General features: G+C 33.2%; 1 protein-coding gene across 2 annotated transcripts; it reads right to left on the bottom strand.

Moving 5' to 3' along the window:
• Positions 1 to 285: 285 nt before the first annotated feature.
• Positions 286 to 19,341, bottom strand: LOC110030507 (uncharacterized protein SYNPCC7002_A1590). Of its 2 annotated transcripts, none has more exons than XM_020733257.1 (6): positions 18,984 to 19,341; positions 18,703 to 18,893; positions 18,575 to 18,620; positions 7,602 to 7,684; positions 7,149 to 7,196; positions 286 to 363 (listed from the first exon to the last, which is right to left on the bottom strand). In XM_020733257.1, exons 1-6 carry the CDS (start codon positions 19,159 to 19,161, stop codon positions 292 to 294), a joined length of 618 nt encoding a protein of 205 aa, XP_020588916.1. In that variant the 5' UTR covers positions 19,162 to 19,341; the 3' UTR covers positions 286 to 291. The 2 variants fall into 2 exon arrangements, with proteins under 2 accessions (XP_020588916.1, XP_020588909.1); XM_020733250.1 differs by having other exon boundaries at positions 7,149 to 7,265; positions 18,984 to 19,339.
• Positions 19,342 to 21,075: the final 1,734 nt, after the last annotated feature.

The following is a 21,075-nucleotide window of genomic DNA, read 5'->3' as shown; positions in this document are numbered from 1 at the left end:
AAAAAATCGAAAAGCAATTTTCTCATGAATGCCACATTTTAACAGATTTACTATAAAAAAGTTATAGCAAAACATAAATATGACAACAGTCCACAGTTATTCTTTTCTAAGAACTTCTAAGAAAAAGAAGAAGAAAAGAAGCATGAAAAATTTTATTTGTGCGAATTCATATTAAAGCCATGCACGGATCATCCGGAATGAAGTCATGAGCAAACGAGCACCAACAACAGATCACAGTAGGAATAGCGACATGAGAAATTTAAGAAAAAGAAAAAAGAAGCCATATTTTCTTCAGATTTCACCGGTCCCAAGAGCTTTTCTTGAATCGTCACCTGATGCCCAGGCTTGGTAGTCCTTCACAAGCTGAAATTACAGAAATTGGCAATTTAGCAGCACATTTTGATCAGAGCATGAGAGCAGCTTTATATGAATACAAATAGCCAATATTACAGTTTTGATCTGTGATTTCTGCTTGTTAGTTATAGTTTCAAGAAAGATTTACATACATACCACTCAATTCCTATGTATTCACATATCTAACACCTAAAGTTTAATTTTTACATATATGCCACCTTACCTAAGCATGAAAAGGTATATTTTACATTTTAAAAGTTAAATTGTGGTATCTTTGATGTGATAATGAATGATTTGGGTGGTGTAAATGTAAAGCAACTCTTCTTGCCCTCCTTAACTCACTCTTTTCCTCCTTTTTCTCCTTGCTACAACTAAATAGGATATTATGATTCCTTCAAAATTATGTTCATCATCATCTTTTATTTATTTATTTGTTTTTGTTATGTTCCTCATCATATTCAACAAACACATTTCGACCAAACTATGATCCACTTCAGGGCTACATTGTTCCTCCTGGATGGCTTTGTATTCAACAATAAACTTTAATTACAATCCTGCCCTGGTTCACTTGGCCAATTTCAAAATTCCAACACCTTACGGTCATATTTTCATCATCTCATCATCATGATTGCTATGAACATCTTACTAGTGAGAAAGATGTGATCTCAACTGTTATTGTTGATGAATCAGCTCAAGGCTCAATAAATTGCCTTTCATAATCCACCACAAAGGTAAATAAGAAATGTAAAAAAGTTGACAAAAATATTAGCAAGGGTGGGAACCAAACTTTCCCAGGTTGAAGACAAAGTTGCAAAAATTGAACATTTGCAAGCTAAGATTTCTTCCAACAAGTTTTGGGATGCACTTCCTGTCACGTACACAGCCTCACCATCTACTCTTATCTTGATTGAGGATGCCAAACCAACGCAATCAACACAACCTAAAGTCCAGAACAAAGTGCTTTCGGAGTACACAAGGTGGGAGAAAAATATTGAATTGAACAGGTGGAAAACAACTTACAAGAACAGAACTGCCCAAAACAAAACCCGAGTTCACATTCACTTGAAATTTCGGGTAAAGAGTCTAGTACTCATGAGTTATTCCCATCCTCTTCTGATGCGGTGATAAGGAAGAAGACATTAGATATCCAATTCAAGAGTATGTAGCTTATGGAAAGCTATCCTCATCCTACAAAGCTTTTGTTTCTAACATTGATAATATGCAGATTTCTAAATCAATTCATGAAACTATTGAATACCCAGAATGGAGAAAAGAGGTTGAAGAAGAGATTTGAGCATTAAAGCTTAATGGTACATGGATTCTCATTAAACTCCGTCAAGATAAAAAGCTGGTTATTTAACATCAAATACAAAGCCAATAGAGGTATTGAGAGATTCAAAGATAGATTTATTGCAAAAGAATTCACTTAAGCTTATGAGATCGACTATCAGGAAACCTTTATAACATTTGTTTTTTTTCAATAGTAGTTAACAAGGAATGAGAACTGCTACATCAACTTGATATAAAAAATGCTTTCTTGAATGAGATCTAGAAGAAGTATATATGGAGATACCATAAAGACTTGAGAATGATTCTAACAAACACCTAGCATACAAACTCAGGAAGTCTCTATATAGGCTCAAGCAATCGCCAAAAGCATGATTTGAAATGTTTGCTAAAACTATGAGATATAATGGATATTCTCAAAGTCAAGCTGATCATACTTTATTTATAAAACACACTCGGAAAAGTAAGGTTGTTGCACTAATAGTATATGTGGATGCTATGAGTATATGTGACTAATAATATATGTGGATGCTATGATTCTTACTGGTGATGATAAAAGAGGGATTCTCAAGATCAACGAAGTGTTTTGTCATAGAGTTTGAAATCAAAGATATAGGAACTATGAGATATTTTCTAAGTATGGCGATAACAAAGTCCAAGAAATGCATTGTTATATAACAGAGAAAATACATCTGAGATCTATTAAGAGAAATAAGGATGACTGGATGTTGATACTCCAATGGATCCCAACTATAAGTCATCGAGGAGAACAAAGCTTTCTATGGATAAGGAAAGATATTAAAGATTGGTAAAAGAACTCATCCACCTGTCGTATGCGAGGCCAGATATTTCATACTTAATCAGTATGGTGAGCCAACACGTGAATAACCTAAATAAAGAGCATTTTGAGATGGTGTACAAAATTTTGAGGTGTCTCGAGAAAACTCCTTATTATGAATTAATCTGAAAAAACCTGGAATAAACATGTGAAAGTCTATATCGATGCTAGCTGGACAGCAGAACTCACAGACGGAAGATCCAACCAAAGGTTACTGCTCCTATATATGAGAAAAATCTAGTGACATGGAAAAGTAAGAAACAACTTGTTATTTCTAGAAGCAGTGCAGAATTCAAATATAAGACACTCACCGTGGGAATCTATGAAAGGTTATGGATTCAAAAATTGTTAGAAGAACTGGGTTGTACCTCCAATAGGCCTGTAAAAATAATTTGTGATAGTCAAGAAGCTATCAGTATTGCCAAAAATCCTGTGCATCATGATAGGACCAAGAATGTTGAAGTTAGATGCTTCATCTTCTTTAAAAGAGGTGGGGATGTATATTTTATAACTAAGCTACATCTTGACCCACCAACAAGTTGTTGATGTCTTCACCAAAGCTCTTCCTTTAAGCACATTTTCATTATTCAATACCATGATCTCAACAATATCTACGACCCAACTAGAGGGGGAGTGTGAAAATTTGATAAGATTTTGTGGAGGATTTAATTGGGACAAAACATGAAACACTTGATTAGTTTATACCCTTCCTATTCTACATTATTTTATTTTTATTTCGGGATTATTTCATTTCCTAATTTAGGTTATATGTATTTTGGTAAATTTGTAAATTAGGAGAGCTTGTTTTCCTTGTATATATTTACCCTACATGTGAATAAGAGAATCAAAGAAAGTATTCATCCCCAAAGCTATTTTCTACACTAAGGAATATTTTAATTGCATTCTTGGTCTTCATCTTTCCAAGCATGGTATAATCCATACAAGTTCTTGTGTGGATATTCCCAAAAAAATGGATTCATTGAGAAAAAAAACAAACATTTACTTTACGATCTTTAATCATTTGCCTAAACACATTTGAGAGGAAGACATACTCAAAATCACATATCTCATCAATAGAATGTCTGGTCATGTCCTAAAAAGTCAAATTCCTCGTAATGTTCTTATAAAATTCTATCCACGTATATACTCTTTTTCTTCCGACTTATAGTAGAAAGTCTTTCAGTGTTCCACCTTTATTTACATCCACCAACAAAACAACACCAAACTTGATCCAAAATCTCTCACATGTATATTCCTTGATTACTTCACCTAATAAAGATACAATTGCTACACTCCAATTACTAAAAAAATTATTTAACTCTATGGATGTCACCTTTTTTTGAGAATCAATCTCACTTTCCTAAATCTAAAATTTAGGGGGAGAATTCAAGGGAATTCAAATTTGGGACCTTCTCTAAGATACTTAAACTGAATCAAATTCAATCACTCAAAAAACTGAATTAGGGGTGTAAATGAGCCGAGCATACTGGTAAGCTAGCTCGAGCTTGGCTCGTTCATGAACTCACAAGCCAAGCTTGAGCTCAACTGGAGCTCGTTTATTAAACGAGCTTGAGCTTGAGCTCGTCTCGACTAGGCTCATTGGCTTGCAAGTCGGCTAGATTAGCCTACCACTAGTCATTTCAATGCATTTTCCGGTGAGCTGCAGCTGCATCCTCCTTCGGCCACCAATACATTCTTCGGCGAGCTCTTAGAGAAATTGAATTTTTAGTTCGAGCTCGCGAGCCAGTTGCTAACACTATCAGCCTAGCTCAAGATCTATATTCGAGTTAGACTCGAGCTAGAGTTCACAATTTGACAAACAAGCTAAGCTTGACTTGACTCCTTTACACTCCTAAACTGAACCAAACCCTATCACTCAACCAGCTTCACTTGAAGAGCCAAACTTATCACTAGAATCACCTCAATTGTCTCTACTCCAACTCAACTTGACTCTAATAATTAGGAATTTTGTTCCTACACCAGAATAAAAAGAATCGTTGAGCATGTAGAAGGCACCATGCAGATTAGGAACGGTAAATAACGTGAACCAAGTCCTTCTTACATCTAATATCATAATGGTATAAATTCCTTACCTCATGTTCGAAGGTGCCCTGATAATCCAATCCAAATATATGAAACGTATGGAAAGTTATTACCATCTTACAAAACTTACAGGATTGTGACAAATCCTCATAGTGTGGGGTTTCCCAACTCTATTCAAGAGGCTCTGAAGTTTCCAGCATGGAAACAAGTTGTTAAGAAAAATAATTGGGCTTTATAAAATAATAACACATTGACAATTACAAAGTTGCCTCATGGAAAAAATTTATTAGCTTCAAATAGATATTCAAAGTCAAATATAAAAGGAGATAAAAATGTAGAGAGATTCAAAGCCAGATTGGTAGCCAAGAGCATCACTAAGTCGCATGGATTGACTATCAGAAAACCATTGCATCATTTCTCAAGCTTAATATTGCTCAAGTTCTACTCTCTCTTACAGTAAATCAAGATTGACCTTTAAACCAACTAGCTGTCAAACTTGACTTCTTGAATGGGGATTTGATCAAGAAGTCTACACGAATAAATCTCCAGGTTTGGAAAATAGGTGAAACAATAGGTTGGTTTGCAAGTTGAAGTACTTATATGGGTTGAAGCAATCTTCTCGTACTTTGTGTAACATATTTACTATGATTTTAATTATAAATGGATATCATTAACGTCAAGCTGATCATTAACTATTTGCTAAATCCAATACTAGAGACAAAATTGCTATGTAGATATTATTCAGATGATTATTCAGAGAAAATTATCAGATTTAAAAGGATGCTGACAACAAAATTTAAGATCAATGACTTGGGAATCTCTAATATTTTTTGAGAATGGAGGCGGCTCGGTCTATGGAGGGAATTGTCATATCCTAAAGGAAGTACATCTGAGACCTTTTAGGTAACTAATATGATTGAATGTAAACCTGTCGACACACCCACAAATTCCAACAAATGGCTAAACAGAAGTAAAGAAAACAATCCAACTAACAAATGAATATATCAAAGACATGTGAGCAAACTACTTTACCTATCTCATATAAAACCCGATATAGCATACTCAATCAGTGTAATAAGCCAACATATGAATAATCCAAATAAAGATTATTTGAAAATAGTGAATAGAATCCTGAGATATTTGAAGATGAATCCTAGATTTGGTTTACTTTTCAAAAGAGTAATAAAATCATGAGATTGAGATTTACATATATGTCAGTTGGGTAGGAGTCGTAACTGATAAAAAATCAATAGCTAGATATTTTTCATACATTGAGGCAATCTAGTCACGTGGAGAAAAAAACAACAAGTTGTTGTCTTTTAAAGTAGTGCAAAATCTGCTCTTGTACTAGGAATATATGAGAGAATGTGGATTTAAATACAATTAAGAGAACTTAAAATTGAGATGAAAGACACAATTAAGATGTTTAGTAAGATGTTCGGTGATAACCAAACAACCATTAGTACAACCAAAAACTCTGTGCATCATGACAGAAAAAAATATACTGAGATTCATATTGAAACTTCACGCACAATTAATAAAGCCATTTATTCCAACATAACTGAAGCTAAAAGAAAAGAAACTAGGAGCTTTCCTTCCAATTAAAGGATGCTTATGCAAAAATGCATATCGTAAAAAATTTAGAGAGGCACTTTTAATAAATTTAAATTTTAACATCTATCACTAAGTAGAAGAATGGGCACAAAATAAATCTTTTTTTTTGTCCACTTTATATTTAATTTACGCGAGGAAGAATAACATAAATAAAATCACATTCAGACATAAATGCAAGTCCAACAAATGTCATTAACTTGATCATAAGTACCAAAATGGCTAAAAATATTAACCACCTTATCAACCATAAAAACTAGAAAATGGAAAACAAATATATGTGGTTATCTCTATGATATAGAATGCACAAGAAAAAGTATCATAAAAATGAAAAATCAACATGAAAAATATACCCATATAAGAAAAATAAATTAAAAAAAATCACCTAATCGTTGCAAGAAAATTAAGATAACGATTTTAAAACTTCACGGCTGACCACACCAAGTAAAATTTAAAGACAAAAAACAACAATTTCAGTGAATTGTTGTGGTAACCCCCGGCCAGAGCAAAGGCATTATTTAATTGCTTTTCTTTTATAAAAAAAATTACTAGAGAAGGCACCTTGCTCGTGTTTCTGAGACACTAAGGTCATAGTGTTAGTTTCCCAATCTAATGAAGAACAACACCCTACAACTAATGAAGAACAACAAACTTACAGAAGAATATCAACATGTCCACCACAGTGAGAATTATTGCAGAGTTAGTGAAATACCGTCGCACCTATATATGAGCAAAAATTCTTGGAAGATCTTACCTCAATAGGTTCTAATCATACCCTCTAATATTACCATAAAGATGGAACTTGTTTGAAAGAAAAGTAAAATAAAGATAATTTTAAATGGACAATAGCATGACTCATCAAAGTGCTCAACAAAACAGAGCATACCACAGTAAGTTTCATAAAAGACTTGAAACAAAAGAACATAAAATCAAACTTTGCGCTTTGAAGCTATTAATTTAGTTATGAACTTAATATTAAAAAATAAGATCCCACCTAAAAAAAAAAAGATCTCACCTGGTTTAGAAATCTTGGAAGCATTATTCTTAGTATCTGTTCTAGAACCTGTGTACCAGCCGATTCAATAGCATTAACTGGAATAGCACGAAAGAGGAAAGGTACTTCCAAAGTTACCTGAAAATTACAACAGCATCAGTTAAACTTCAAACATATTATTGAACTAAAAAATGCAAGGGGCATTTACGTACATGCAAGCGATTCTTATATATTTATATATTTCACCCTCAACCTTCCATATTTACACACATATCACTTAAATATTTAATATCACATCAAAAGTAGCAGTATTACTACTTTTTAAAAGTGATCACCTTTTCATGCATAAGTTTAAAGTACCAAAGTGTTATGTGTGCAAATATGAAAGTTTAAGTGTGAAATATTTAAATACATAAGAATCGCATGCTATGTATGTAAATTTACAAAAATAAAACTCAAAAGAGCTAATGATACCTCAATGATGGTGTCAGTGGTAAGCTGCTGCATCTGTGAGTCACGTAAAGTTGTATCATAAGAAATTTTGTTCACCATAGAAGCTGCATTTCCCATATGAAATCAATGTCAATGGACTCCTGTAGAGGCATAATTGAGCTTTAATGTTCTATTTTTCACGCAAGCACAGATAAAAACATTAAATTGCCGACCTATTCAGCATTACATAATATATCTGTAAACCCAATTTCGGTGTTTAAAAATTTTTAAGAAGTTTTATTCACCTTACAAAATCAATGTCAGGAGACCCGAAATGCATCCTTGAATTAGAAGGTAAAAACCCAAAGAAGTTAGCAAAAGAAATTGCTAAACTAAAATCTAATTAACAAGATATATCTTAATTGTAACAAAATCAATTCATTGAATTCATAAAAACATTAATAACAAGCCTTTATCCCACTAAGTGGGGTCGGCTACATGAATCCTTTTGCTCCATTGCGTCCTATTAAGGGCCCGTTTGGCGCAGCAGAACAGCTGTGGGACGTTTTCAAAACGTTGAAATGGGTGTTTGTTTTCTCTGGCTTCGCTGCGTTGCAGGATAAGCTAATATTGCTTTTGTATTACACGTCGCCTGTCGGTTCAACTTCCCGCCGCGTTCAGAGAAATTGTTTACGGCTCTGCCCTCACGTGCCCTCCGATGGTGTTATTGGCGGTTTTATTGGCTAGATTATTTTGGTGTTATTGGTGAGATCCCACGGTGTTATTCACGTTTTTTGCCAGAGCCGGTGATTTGAGTTATTTTTCGGTAGTATACGGATGTTATTGCGGTGTTATTAGCTAGGTTTTTTGGTATTATTGGTGAGTTACGCGGTGTCATTCGCGCCTTTTGTCAGAGCCGGTGTTATTGGAGTTGTTTTCCAGTAGTATTCAAGTGTTATTGCAGTGTTATTAGCTAGTTTTTTGTGTTATTGGTGAGTTAAACAGTGTTATTTGTGTCTTTTTGCAAGAGTCGGTGTTATTCGAGTTGGAAAATTATTTTTATGCTAAAAATGATTACTTTTAATCAAAAATATATATGTTCGTTGTTTATTAATTTCATAATTATGCTAAAATTTTTCCTGGAAGATTTGCATACATAGCACTTAATTTTTATATATTTACAAATCTAACAGCTAAATTTTAATTTTTACATACCTAACACCTTATTTATGCATGCTAAGTTATATTTCACTTTTTGAAAAATAAAATGATGATAAAAGATTTTAAAAATTAATAATCAAACAGATAATTTTATTTACTACATAGTATTTATCCAGAATAATAAGTTAATCAATTTATTATATAGTATTTATGCCACTCATACTTAAGGATATTTTTGGTTTTGCAATGTATACGTGTTTGACATTATTTCTTTTCCATTTTAATGTGTCGAACATGCTAGCTTACTTGTTGGAATTGCTACATCACATTGCAATATGGGAGGGGGTTTGGTAGCGAAACACTTGTTGATTATGATGCTTTACATCTATTGATTATGTTGTGGAGAGGTTGTGGTGAGTACTTAGGGGTAATTGGGTGTGGTGAAGATGAGATACAAAGAAAGTAATTTTATGCGACTAATAGATTAATTTAATTATTTTTCCTTTTTTTAGTAATCTTGGTATTCTCTCTTATGTGAGGTGTATACTTTTTTTGTACTGTTAAGAAGTGGTTATTTGTTTCTAAAATATCTTATTTATAGCTATGACAGTTCTGTCGTAAACGACGTTACTGCATAGGGGCAGAATGATCATTTATCCAAAAATAGTTGTAAATCAGTCGTTATCCAAACGTACAAACCAAACAGACAGTCAGCTTATCTCGATCAGCTGCTGATCAGCGGCTTATCTGGATCAGTAGCTTATCTAGATCAGTTGTTTATCAACAGATTATCAATAATCTGCAGCTATCCTAAACAGACCCTAAGTGTCATATTTTCATTTAATTCTAAAAAACTAATATCATTTTTTATACAATATTACAATATGCCCAAGTCTTTTATATGCCCAAGTCTTTTTAGGTTTACTTCTGCCTTTCTTAACATAAGTCGAATCTAAAACATCTACTCTCCTAACCAAATCATTAGATAATCATCAGATGGTCGACATTTAATGTGACCAAACCATCTCAGCCGACTCTCTCTAATTTTGTCCACCACTAGAGCTACACCAACCTATAACAGATGTATTCATTTCTCCTTTTTTCTCAAAGTGTAAAGCCAGTCATCCACCTAAGCATTCTCATCTCGACAACACTTAGTTTTATGCTTCTCTTTTAAAGGCCAACATTCTGTGTCATAGAGCATTGCAGGCCTCACCACCATTTTATAAAATTTTCCTTTCAGTCTAAGCAGTACTTTTCTATCACACAATAGGCCCAAAGCATTCCTTCACTCCAACCAACTAACTTGAATTCTACTAATAACATCCCCATCTATATCACCATCACTTTGAACAATAGATTTGAGATATCTAAAGCGTTCACACCTTTGAATAATTCGATCACCCATACTTTCAACTCTGTCACTAGAGCTGCTAATAAAATTACATTTCATGTATTCAGTTTTAGTTCTACTCAAAAAAAGGCCTTTAGACTCCAATGTAGACCTCCATAAATCAAGTTTTCCCAAAGCACTTTCTCTAGTCTTATCCACAAGGAGGATATCATCAGCGAAAAGCATACACCAAGGTACATCCTCCTGTAAATGTCTAATACGAGCATCCATAACTAAAGCAAAAAGGCACGGGCTTAGAGCCGATCCCTGATCTAATCCAACTGAAATAGGAAAATATTTGGTCAATTCTCCCGAATTCATAAAAGTAACAAGAAAATATACCACTGGATTATGTTACACATTTTTTGAAGTTGTTTGAAATTGTGCAATAAGAGAGAGAGAGAGAAAAGCCCCAGCGCTTTGACCCTAAAATCCGCAATGAGGACTAGGCCTCATTGATTCAACGTGAGGTGTACACCTCACACCTGTTGAGGCATGACTCGCCCCACAATGTGTGAAGCATGTTCAATGTAGGTTAGTTTTTTTAGCAAGTGTTAAACACACCTTTATCCCCACTTAACCTTCACGCCCCTCACACACAGCTCTCGGGCTACTCATCTGATAGAAGGAACTCATCGCTCTTCTCTTCAACAATCAACGCCACTGCCGCTGCCATCACTAGCCTCCTTTGTTGCCACCGCCGGCTCTCTTTGCAGCAATTGCCATTCTTCTCAGCAGCAGCTGCCACGATTGTTCATTGCAGCTACCACCACTGACCCTCCTTACAGCTGTCAGCCTTCTTTTTAGCCATCACAGTTTCTGCCCTCAGCAGTTGTGGCTATCATCACCTCCTAATTTTTTTCTTTCCTTCCAATGACCTAAATCCAATTTATTATTTTCATTAAAGGGTTATTAGAAGAATGATCCTCCATGAACAGAAAAGAGCTGACATGAAGGTAAAGGGTGCAGCCGTGCAAGTTGAAATTGAAGGAAATGATAAAACTTAAACATATTTGAAGTATAAATATTGCGTGAAAGTTCTCAAAGGGGTAGTTACCTGAATGAATAAACACATTTCAGGCTCTCACAAGAATATCGTACCGTTTGCAAAGGCACCTTAGGTGGTTAAAGAAGAGATTCGTGCATACATAAAGAAGTCCACTATATCAAACCATTTAACACAACAACAATTTGACGATAAGTGGATGTTGGCCCTTATTATGTAAGCAGGCCTAATAACAAAAAATTGATATCCACTTTGCCACAGACATCATGTAGAGGTAACAGAACACCTATTAATCAATGCATAAAAAAATGTGGAGGACAGCATAGATGCAAGGGTTGTCAACTCCTGAAATTGCCAGAGGCGTGCAAGCTTGCATGGATATTGGGAGGTTCTTTTACGAAAATGTTATTCCATTCAATGTGATAAACTCTCCTTCGTATTTCAATATATTCATTTCATTGATTACTATGATCAAGGCTTGAGACCACCATCCATCTATAATCAAGAACTTAGGTGTTAAAGTAGGAGTTGAATAATACTGAAAAGAGCATCAAGGAGACTAAGAAAACTAGGAATTAGACTAGAGAGGCGATCATGTTGATAGTTGGCCTGATGTTGAGGATAGAAGTTTGATAAATACTTTGGTTAACAATCCCACAATACTATTTTCTTGAAACTTGTTGAAGCATTGGATAAGGCTAAAGATGTGAACTATATTTTTAGACTTCTTGATAGAATCCTACAGGAGACTGGAAAGTATTTTGTTATTCCAGTTGTTACAGATAACACAAGTGCTCATAAGATGGCTAGAAAAAAATTAATTGAGAAAACACAAGATATATACTGGACAACAAATTTTGCACAATGTATTGATTTGATTTTAGAGAAATTCGATGACTTGCTTCAGTACAAGCATGTCTTGATCATAACACAGAAATAACAAATTTATCTACAACCACTCATGAGTTTTAGCATTAATGAGAAATTTTTCAAAGAAAGAACTCTTACAGCCTGATACTATAATCGAGAACTTAGGTGTTAAAGTAGGAGTTGAATAATACTGAAAAGAGCATCAAGGAGACTAAGAGAACTTGGAATTAGACTAGAGGGGCGATCATGTTGATAGTTGTCCTGATGTTGAGGATAGAAGTTTGATAAATACTTTGGTTAACAATCCCACAATACTATTTTCTTGAAACTTGTTGAAGCATTGGATAAGGCTAAAGATGTGAACTATATTTTTAGACTTCTTGATAGAATCCTACAGGAGACTGGAAAGTATTTTGTTATTCCAGTTGTTACAGATAACACAAGTGCTCATAAGATGGCTAGAAAAAAATTAATTGAGAAAACACAAGATATATACTGGACAACAAATTTTGCACAATGTATTGATTTGATTTTAGAGAAATTCGATGACTTGCTTCAGTACAAGCATGTCTTGATCATAACACAGAAATAACAAATTTATCTACAACCACTCATGAGTTTTAGCATTAATGAGAAATTTTTCAAAGAAAGAACTCTTACAGCCTGATACTATTAGGTTTGTTACAAACTACTTGTCTCTACGAAGCATGCAAGAAGCACAAAATTTAAAATCTATGTTCATTACCACACAATAGCTTAGTTGTGTTTGGGCAAAAAAACAACCTGAGAAAAGAAGTAAGAAAGATTGTCCTAAATGAGAATTTTTGGTTAAATATTAATTATGCAATAATAACAACAAATTCACTGGGTCAAACATTAAGCATGGTTAATTCAGGAAAACAATCAGCTATGAGCTTTATCTATGATGTAATGGATGAGACTAAGAAATTAATTGCTCTAAACTTAAGAGGAGAGGAGTCTAGCTACAAGAAGATATGGGAAATTATTAATAAAAAATGGGAACTTCAGCTTCATTGTGAATTGCATGGATACTCTCTTAATCCATAATTTCAATATGTTGAAAATAAGTTGACTAATCCTGAAATCAAAATAGGTTTGAATCATTGAATAGATAGGTTAACTGTCGCTCAACTGAGTAGAAGAAAGAAAATATGCAACTTGTTTCTATAAAAATAAGGAATGATTCCATAGATTACATTTCTAGGTTTTTGTTGTTGCTTAACTATTAAAATAAAGTATATATCGCCCAATTTTATTTTATTAAATTTAGTTGAATGGTAGATTCAATTTGATGATGTTACTCCAGAGCTACAATAATTTGTAGTTAAATTATTAGAACTTAGGGATGTCAAAACGGCTCGTTGTTCGCGAACAACTCGTTTTGGCTAAACATTCATGGAATCATTCGTCTTCGGCTCATTTTGGCTCGAAATACTAACGAGCTTAACACGAACAATTGATGAGTAATATTTTTAAAAAAATTAATTGACTACAAGACTACAAAGATTTATAATCAATTAAAAGTATTAATTAAGAGAATAGAATAAAACTTATTAAATTAGATTCAAATAATGTTTTAATATAAACAATAATTTTAAATCTTGCCTCAATCCTTTACATTTTATGACTACATGATTAAGATTGTCAAAACTACACTTTTTTCGTGAACGGCTCATGTTCGGCTTGCTAATAGGACTTAAATGTTTATTGTTAGGTTTTCAGCAAAATTAGAGTACATAAACTCAAATCTATATAAATTAAAAATTGTTTGAATACCTTAAGAATGAAGTCATTGGTTTATATTATGTATACTAGAAGAATAAAAGAAAAAAAATAGAGAACTTTTTGCAGAAAGAAGATCTCAATAAGAACTTTTTTATGAGAACAAAAGCGTGACTAATAGGTCCACCACAAGTAGCTAGAAATAAGCTAAAAAAGAATATCCATAAAAAGCATGTAATTAAAAATGTAATTTGAATATAGTCATTACTTTTACTTTTACTTTTACTTTTTTTTTTATAAATGTAATTTGAATATAGTCATTACTTTTACTTTTTTTTTTATTGACTACTATTGATTAAAGAAGAGAATGATCACTGAGATTGAAAATGAAGATAAATGGGAGAACATTATTACAACTGAATATGAGACGAGTGAGAAAGAACTCATTATACATATGCATGAAATAAAGTCCAAAAATGATAAAAGTGATGGAGGCTATTAAATTTAAAACCTTTAATATTGATAGATTGTTATTTTCAAGCTTAAGTGAAGAACAATATGAATGGTAGAGAGAGACTCGTGATAAATGGTATAATTTATTTTGATTGTTATGACTTTTAAGTTTTAATATTTTAATTTAACATTTTCGCTTATTTTGATAGTTTAATATTAGTAAGTTATTTATTTCCTTACACAATTTATTACTTTTTATTTTGTAAGGGTATTAATATATTACTATTTAATGTGTCAATATGTTTGGATTGTAATATGTTATTTGCACTTAACACTTTAAAATTTGTATAAAATTTTTTTACTCAATTTTTTAAATGAAAGGCTTATGCCTTCAAAATTCTTAAGGCAAACACTTCACCTCAAGAAAAAAATATGCCTCAATGCTTCTCTACACAATTTTAAAATTTCTTCTAAATACAACGAGACAACCAAGTTAATTTTTAATTTAAAACTATTACTTTCATAAAAATACATATTTAGAATAAAATTAAAAATAAAAGGGTCATTAAGAAATTCATAGTATCCTAAAAATAATAAAGATAAATAAAATAAATTTTCATTTTTATCCTAAAAGTAAACACAAGTTCTCGCTTGCATTGTCTTGATGTATTTGAAAAATAATGTTGTCTGAATGTTCTTATAAAGGTACTTGAAGCTCTATGTATACCTTTTAAGCGTGATGAGTTAAGAACTCACGTGCGTCATGTCGATGTAGTGGAAGGATGTTTGCATAATTTTTTTATACAGGCACACAAAGACTCAAACATGTTTTTTTTCAAGTGTAGTGGGTTTGAAGACCCTTGGCATAGTGTTGTGAGACATAGACCATGCATCTTTTTTTAAAGCATGATGAGAGGCTATCAATTTTCTACGAACAATTTGCTTAAAAAGAAAAAAAATAAAAAATGAATTATTGGACTAATATGCAACTAAATGAGAAAATAAAAATTGCACGGTTGAAAGTAACATGAGCACTTAAAACAATTATGTAAAATATTTTAAAGAACTAAAATTAAACAGAATCAAACTTGACTAAAACTTACATGGACTTAAAACTTAACTAGCAAGGACGAGCGAACCTTTCTTTCACTCAAAACTGCTTAGAATGCATTATACCCTAAACACACAGTTGAATGGAATGAATAAAATATCTCTCCAATTTATAGATAGAAAAAGATGCCTTGTAGGGCCTATAAAAAAAATAGTCAAATAAGATGAATCTTACCGCCTAAGTGAGAAAAAAATTGAAATGACATTTGGCCTAGGAATCTAAATTAAAAATCCAAACAAAAATTACAAATTAATATTAAATTTACAATGCCATTGAATCCATAATATGAGTCTACAAGCAGGTAAAATAAGTTGTTTAAGAAGTTCAAAATGAAGCTTTGTGCACGTATCATACGATAATATCCTAAAATACTTTAAAAAGTAGGCAATTACATCTTACAAACACCAAACAACATGTAAGTATATCTTGCAAGAGCATAAAAAATAACATAGATACATTATGTGAGTGCATCAAAATGTATGCACATCAATAAAATATCTAATGTGCTCTAAGTAACATGTTAAATGTTTAATCATAAAACCTGAGAATGTTGTGCGGGTTCAAGATAAGCTTAAAGTTTATAAAATTTCTCTTCAAGAAGCAAAATGAATAATTAAATTATGTATGCTCTCGAGCAGGTTCGCCTTACATATAGATAAGACCGTAAGTTCAACCTAAGTTAGTCTGATCATTCTCGAAATAAATAGCAAAATTAAACAGACTAAGAGCAATTAAGCCAAACCAATTTTCCTCCTTACAAGGAACAAATCGGACAAGACTGATACTTCTATAAATGCTTGTAACAAACTTCAATCAAATTAAAGATACAAGCATTTTAAATATTAAATGCCATGATGATGGTTGTGTTAAATGAAAATCTCAAATGAAAGGTTTTATTTATAAAATTAAAATTTTAAACTGCAAAACTCAAAATATTCAAGTATAATTTATCATTCAATGAACTAAAAACAAATCATGTTCACACTTCGTAATAATTTGTCGAGAATGACAAATTTGACGTTAACATAAGCTCGCAATAAGAAAATGATCTATCAAATATGTTATAACATTCACAATAAAAAAAATATATCATATCAGTAGAACATAATAGTCCTCTATTTCTGTGATTTGACCAATATTCTTTACAAAAAAAAAAGTTACGACCTAAGTCATCTGAGAGATGATTTGACCAGTAGGCACCAATATATTACAATCATGATATTAGCTCGTATATTATCCAATAGTATTCTTACCCTATGAGTTGTAAATCATAAGATATATTGATATGGAACACAAAGCCCTTGTAAGCTAAGAAAAACTTGAATTTATTCTCTTATACATACATCCAACGCATGTCTACAAGGTTCACATAGACGAAACAACTTATAACTATTGATAAGGATCATTTTGTCACGTTGGATCAAAACTACCTCCCCTTACTAAGTAGATTAGAATAAATGGCAAATATTGATGATGGAACCTAAAATCTTAATCAAGCTCATGATCATTCCCACACTATCCGCTCCTAAGCTTGCGTGATAAATTTCATAATCTAAAACTTAATTATTGCTATTTTATGTTGAGTAATCTGTACTCTATCAATCGAAAGTGCTATCTTATTATCAAGTTTGATTAACTATAAGGTCGTTTGCTTATAGGAAATCTCTAAACTCAGATCTTCATCAAAAAAGAGGGTATGATCTTTGAATAGTGTCTTATATATTGTCTGCCTTCTGAAAATTTGACTTGAGACGCTCACATAAAGCTCTCATCATTCATTTTCAAGGGAGGCCGAGGAGCAAATTTTCGGATCCTACAAATGACTCTTCTAACCATGACCATTCATCAACAACATTGATATTTATTGATTGCCATCCATCTTTTAATCATCATTATCACCCTTCATTGTTTCTCCATTATTCCTTACTATAACTATAGGAGGCTAGGCTAGCCTTCCATAGTTATGGCAAATATGGATGATGGAACCTAAACCCTTGATCAAGCTCATGATCATTCCCACGCTATCCGCTCCTAAGCTCGCGGTGATAAATTTCATAATCTAAAACTTAATTATTGCTATTTTATGTTGAGTAATCTATACTCTATCAATCGAAAGTGCCATCTCATTATCAAGTTTGATTAACCATAAGGTTGTTTGCTTATAGGAAATCTCTAAACTCAGATCTTCATCAAAAAAGAGGGTATGATCTTTGAATAGTGTCTTATATATTGTCTGCCTTCTGAAAATTTGACTTGAGACGCTCACATAAAGCTCTCATCATTCATTTTCAAGGGAGGCCGAGGAGCAAATTTTCGGATCCTACAAATGACTCTTCTAACCATGACCATTCATCAACAACATTGATATTTATTGATTGCCATCCATCTTTTAATCATCATTATCACCCTTCATTGTTTCTCCATTATTCCTTACTATAACTATAGGAGGCTAGGCTAGCCTTCCATATTTTGTAATATCATCTTCACCAATTTAGAGAACCAACAAACTTCTACAAACCTGATTGGCATAGTGGATTATCTCATATGGGCTAGGCTTTTGATTTTTTCTCTTTTCAAATTTAAAAACTCTAGTATCACTTTTGAACTTCTTTTATTTGTATATGTGAATCCTTGTGCAATGCTTTGACAAGAAACTCTCATATACTGCCACAAAATTTTCAGCATACGATAATGGTTCATATTTTGATAAGAGAATTTCGTACAACATTTAAGTAATACACCGAAGATTGAATTAACCGTTGTTGACATTAACCATAACAAAAATTCACAAAATCACGAATCTATTGAGAATACAATTTGCTGCAACTTACACTTAGAATTAGGCTACAAAGGAAATTTATGTAAGAACAACATGAAAAGACGAGTTCAACCCATACCAAACAATTCCAACCTTTCAAAACCCCTAAAATCTGCAGAAAAAAACTCGTTGCTTGCATTATTTTCTTGGCTATCATCAACATTCTTATTATAGAGATTTTTTTTTGGACAATAGAGCGAATTTAATCTCAAACAATTGCACACCGCATACCCAAGGCCTTGAAACCAGGACCTCTTGATTGACAGCCTAAGCTCTCAACCAATAAGCTTGCATTGCTATTGAGATTTAGAGCAAAATCATCAAAAAACTTCAACATCAATTCAATTTCACTAGAAGTAACATCATCTCATGAAGATTTCAGAAAGTTAAGAGCAGAAGACCAAACCAAGCTCTCTTTATATATCAAACAAAGCAACAAAAGCTCAAAGAGATTCATTACCAGAAAATTTATCGTTCTGCGCCTCCACGAGTGGTGACCCTTCAAGCTGCCACAAAAAATAATATAAATTAAAACTCCTACAAACACCTTGTGACGAGGAGAAAAAGCACAACATTGAACACCATTACCTTACAGGAAAGCAGCCGAATGCAGCATCCATAGGGCTCTTCCTCGACTCGAACGACGAGGACGGGGCAGATCTCGAAGGTGAAGAATTTAATACGGTATACGTAGCACCTGAAGGTGTTTTCATCAACTCGCTCGATTCGCTGCGCGTCTAGAACTGAGTACTGGCTCGCCGGCAGTGCCATGTAATCCGCTGCCCCCGAATCCAAAAACCCAAGTTGTTCTTATCCATGAATACATATATATAAACTTCTATTTCACTCTCGATAAGGGTTTTTCTTACCAAGAGGACGCTGGAGTTGCTGCACTTTGGAAGATTCGGCCCGGCGGGCAACGAAACGAACTTTGGAGGAGTCGACAGCGGAGACGGCGGTACACCGATGGAGTTGGAAGCGGGGCTTGTGGATGAAGAAGGGGGCGACACCGCCGACGAGGCGAATGGATGAGGAATGGAGAGCCATTGTAATGGCTTGAGGAACGATCAAGAAAGAAGAGATTGGTGGAGAATGAGCTTGGATTCTTCGGATGGTGACCTACAATTTGCTGCATTTCAAGTGCAGCGAAGGAGCGAAGAGACGAAAGAGGAAAACCTAACAGCGAACACCGATCTGGGCGAAGCTAACTTGAGATGTGTGTCCGATTGGCGGCCACATATTTTTTCATTTAAAAGACTAAATAAAAATTAAGTATGAAACGCCATTTCTTATATATTTATATAACTAACAAACAAACTTCAATTTTTCCACAAACATCATCTTAAATGATGGTATTTTTAATGTGATAAGAATAATTAAGAGTGGTATAAATGTAAAAATCAAAGTTTTTGTGTTAGATATCTAATTACATTGGAATTGGGTGGTATTTATGGAAATACCCAAAAATTTATCGATTGAGCTTTAAAAATAGTTGTTGAACTCAACCGTGTTTGGGTATGTTTAATTCGTGCTTTTAGATGGAGTGGCTCCAAACCCCAATTTGGAGTTACTGTAGATTCACGGATGTAGAACCACATGTGTCTTTCGTGTTCGCGAATAACCTACATCATGGTTCTCTATTCTACCCTCGCCCCTCACCTTGTTTGCAAAGAGGAATTGTGCGTGCCCTAGAGCATTTTTGTGCCCTATAGCATTCTTCTTCTCTCTTGCCCTAGCGCGCTCGATCTCGCTCGTCTGGTAACATCTTCGCCATTCTTCTTATCTTGCCAATATCTTATCTGTCATTCTTTTTATCTTGTCAATCTATCATGCAGTTGATTTTAACAATCTCTCATACGTTTTGCATGAGTGAAGTACAACTACAGGTAAAAAGGAGTTAAAATGATAGAGATCTGTCATTTTCTTTTTGTTTTCTGTAAAAGTTAAGTTTTTTTTAAATAAATCTATGAAATCCTACTATTTTAATTGCACAAGTTTTGTAATACTTTCTCAGAAACTCATAGCCACCTATTCTTTCAATGTACTACAGTATTTTGGCTACTTAGAAATTTGATTTCTTGATGCTCCTTATTCTTGTTGGAACCTACTATTTTTTGCTTTGATATTCTTAAAAGGCCTACACTCTTTTGAAGGTTGTTCTGTCTTAAATAGGGGTGTATACAAACTGAACACAAAGGAACAGAGCTTGTGTTCGTGTTGGGTTCGTTTGAAATAAGCTCGTGTTCGATATTGTTCGTGAAGTCATTGTTCGTGTCTGTTTCTTAACGAACGAGCCGTTAACGAACGAGCCGAACACGAGCTGTTCGCGAACGACGAACCAGTTTGACATCCCTAATATTAATATATATAAATAATATATTATATTAATTATATAACTTATATTATATAAATTTATAATATCTATATTAGTATATTACTTATATAGTATATTAATATATTATAATTTTTAAAATTTAATTTTTTAAAATATCATAATTTTTTATATATAATTATTTTTAATTATTTTATGTTTCAAACAATAACGATTCGAACACGAATGAACGCATCACCGTTCGTGTTTGGTTCGTTTAACTAACATAACAAAAACAATTTGTTTACGTTCTTCTCGTATACTTAGCGAACAAATCGAATACAAACTCATTAACAAACCTAACACGAACTTTTCGCGAACAACGAGATTTTGTGACAGCCCTACTCTTAAGGTATGTTTGCCCATCTTTGCTTCTGTCCAATGATGTAAAGTATGAATGTTTAGCTTTAATTGTGCAGCCCAACACCTCATATCATTTGATTTATCACAATCTCTAGTGATTATGTTGTTATTGGAAGTCATAATTTGGCTTTAATTTTGTGTAAAACCTATCTCACAATGATAATTTGGGCAACTTTTTGATTTTCTTTCATACTTGAAGAATTGTGTGGTATGGAGCAACTTTCTGA

Source organism: Phalaenopsis equestris, unplaced genomic scaffold (genome assembly GCF_001263595.1).
Source record: "Phalaenopsis equestris unplaced genomic scaffold, ASM126359v1 Scaffold000002, whole genome shotgun sequence".
NCBI classification, from domain to species: Eukaryota; Viridiplantae; Streptophyta; class Magnoliopsida; order Asparagales; family Orchidaceae; genus Phalaenopsis; species Phalaenopsis equestris.
Note: the sequence above shows the minus strand (reverse complement) of the source record. Positions and strands in the feature narration are given on the sequence as shown.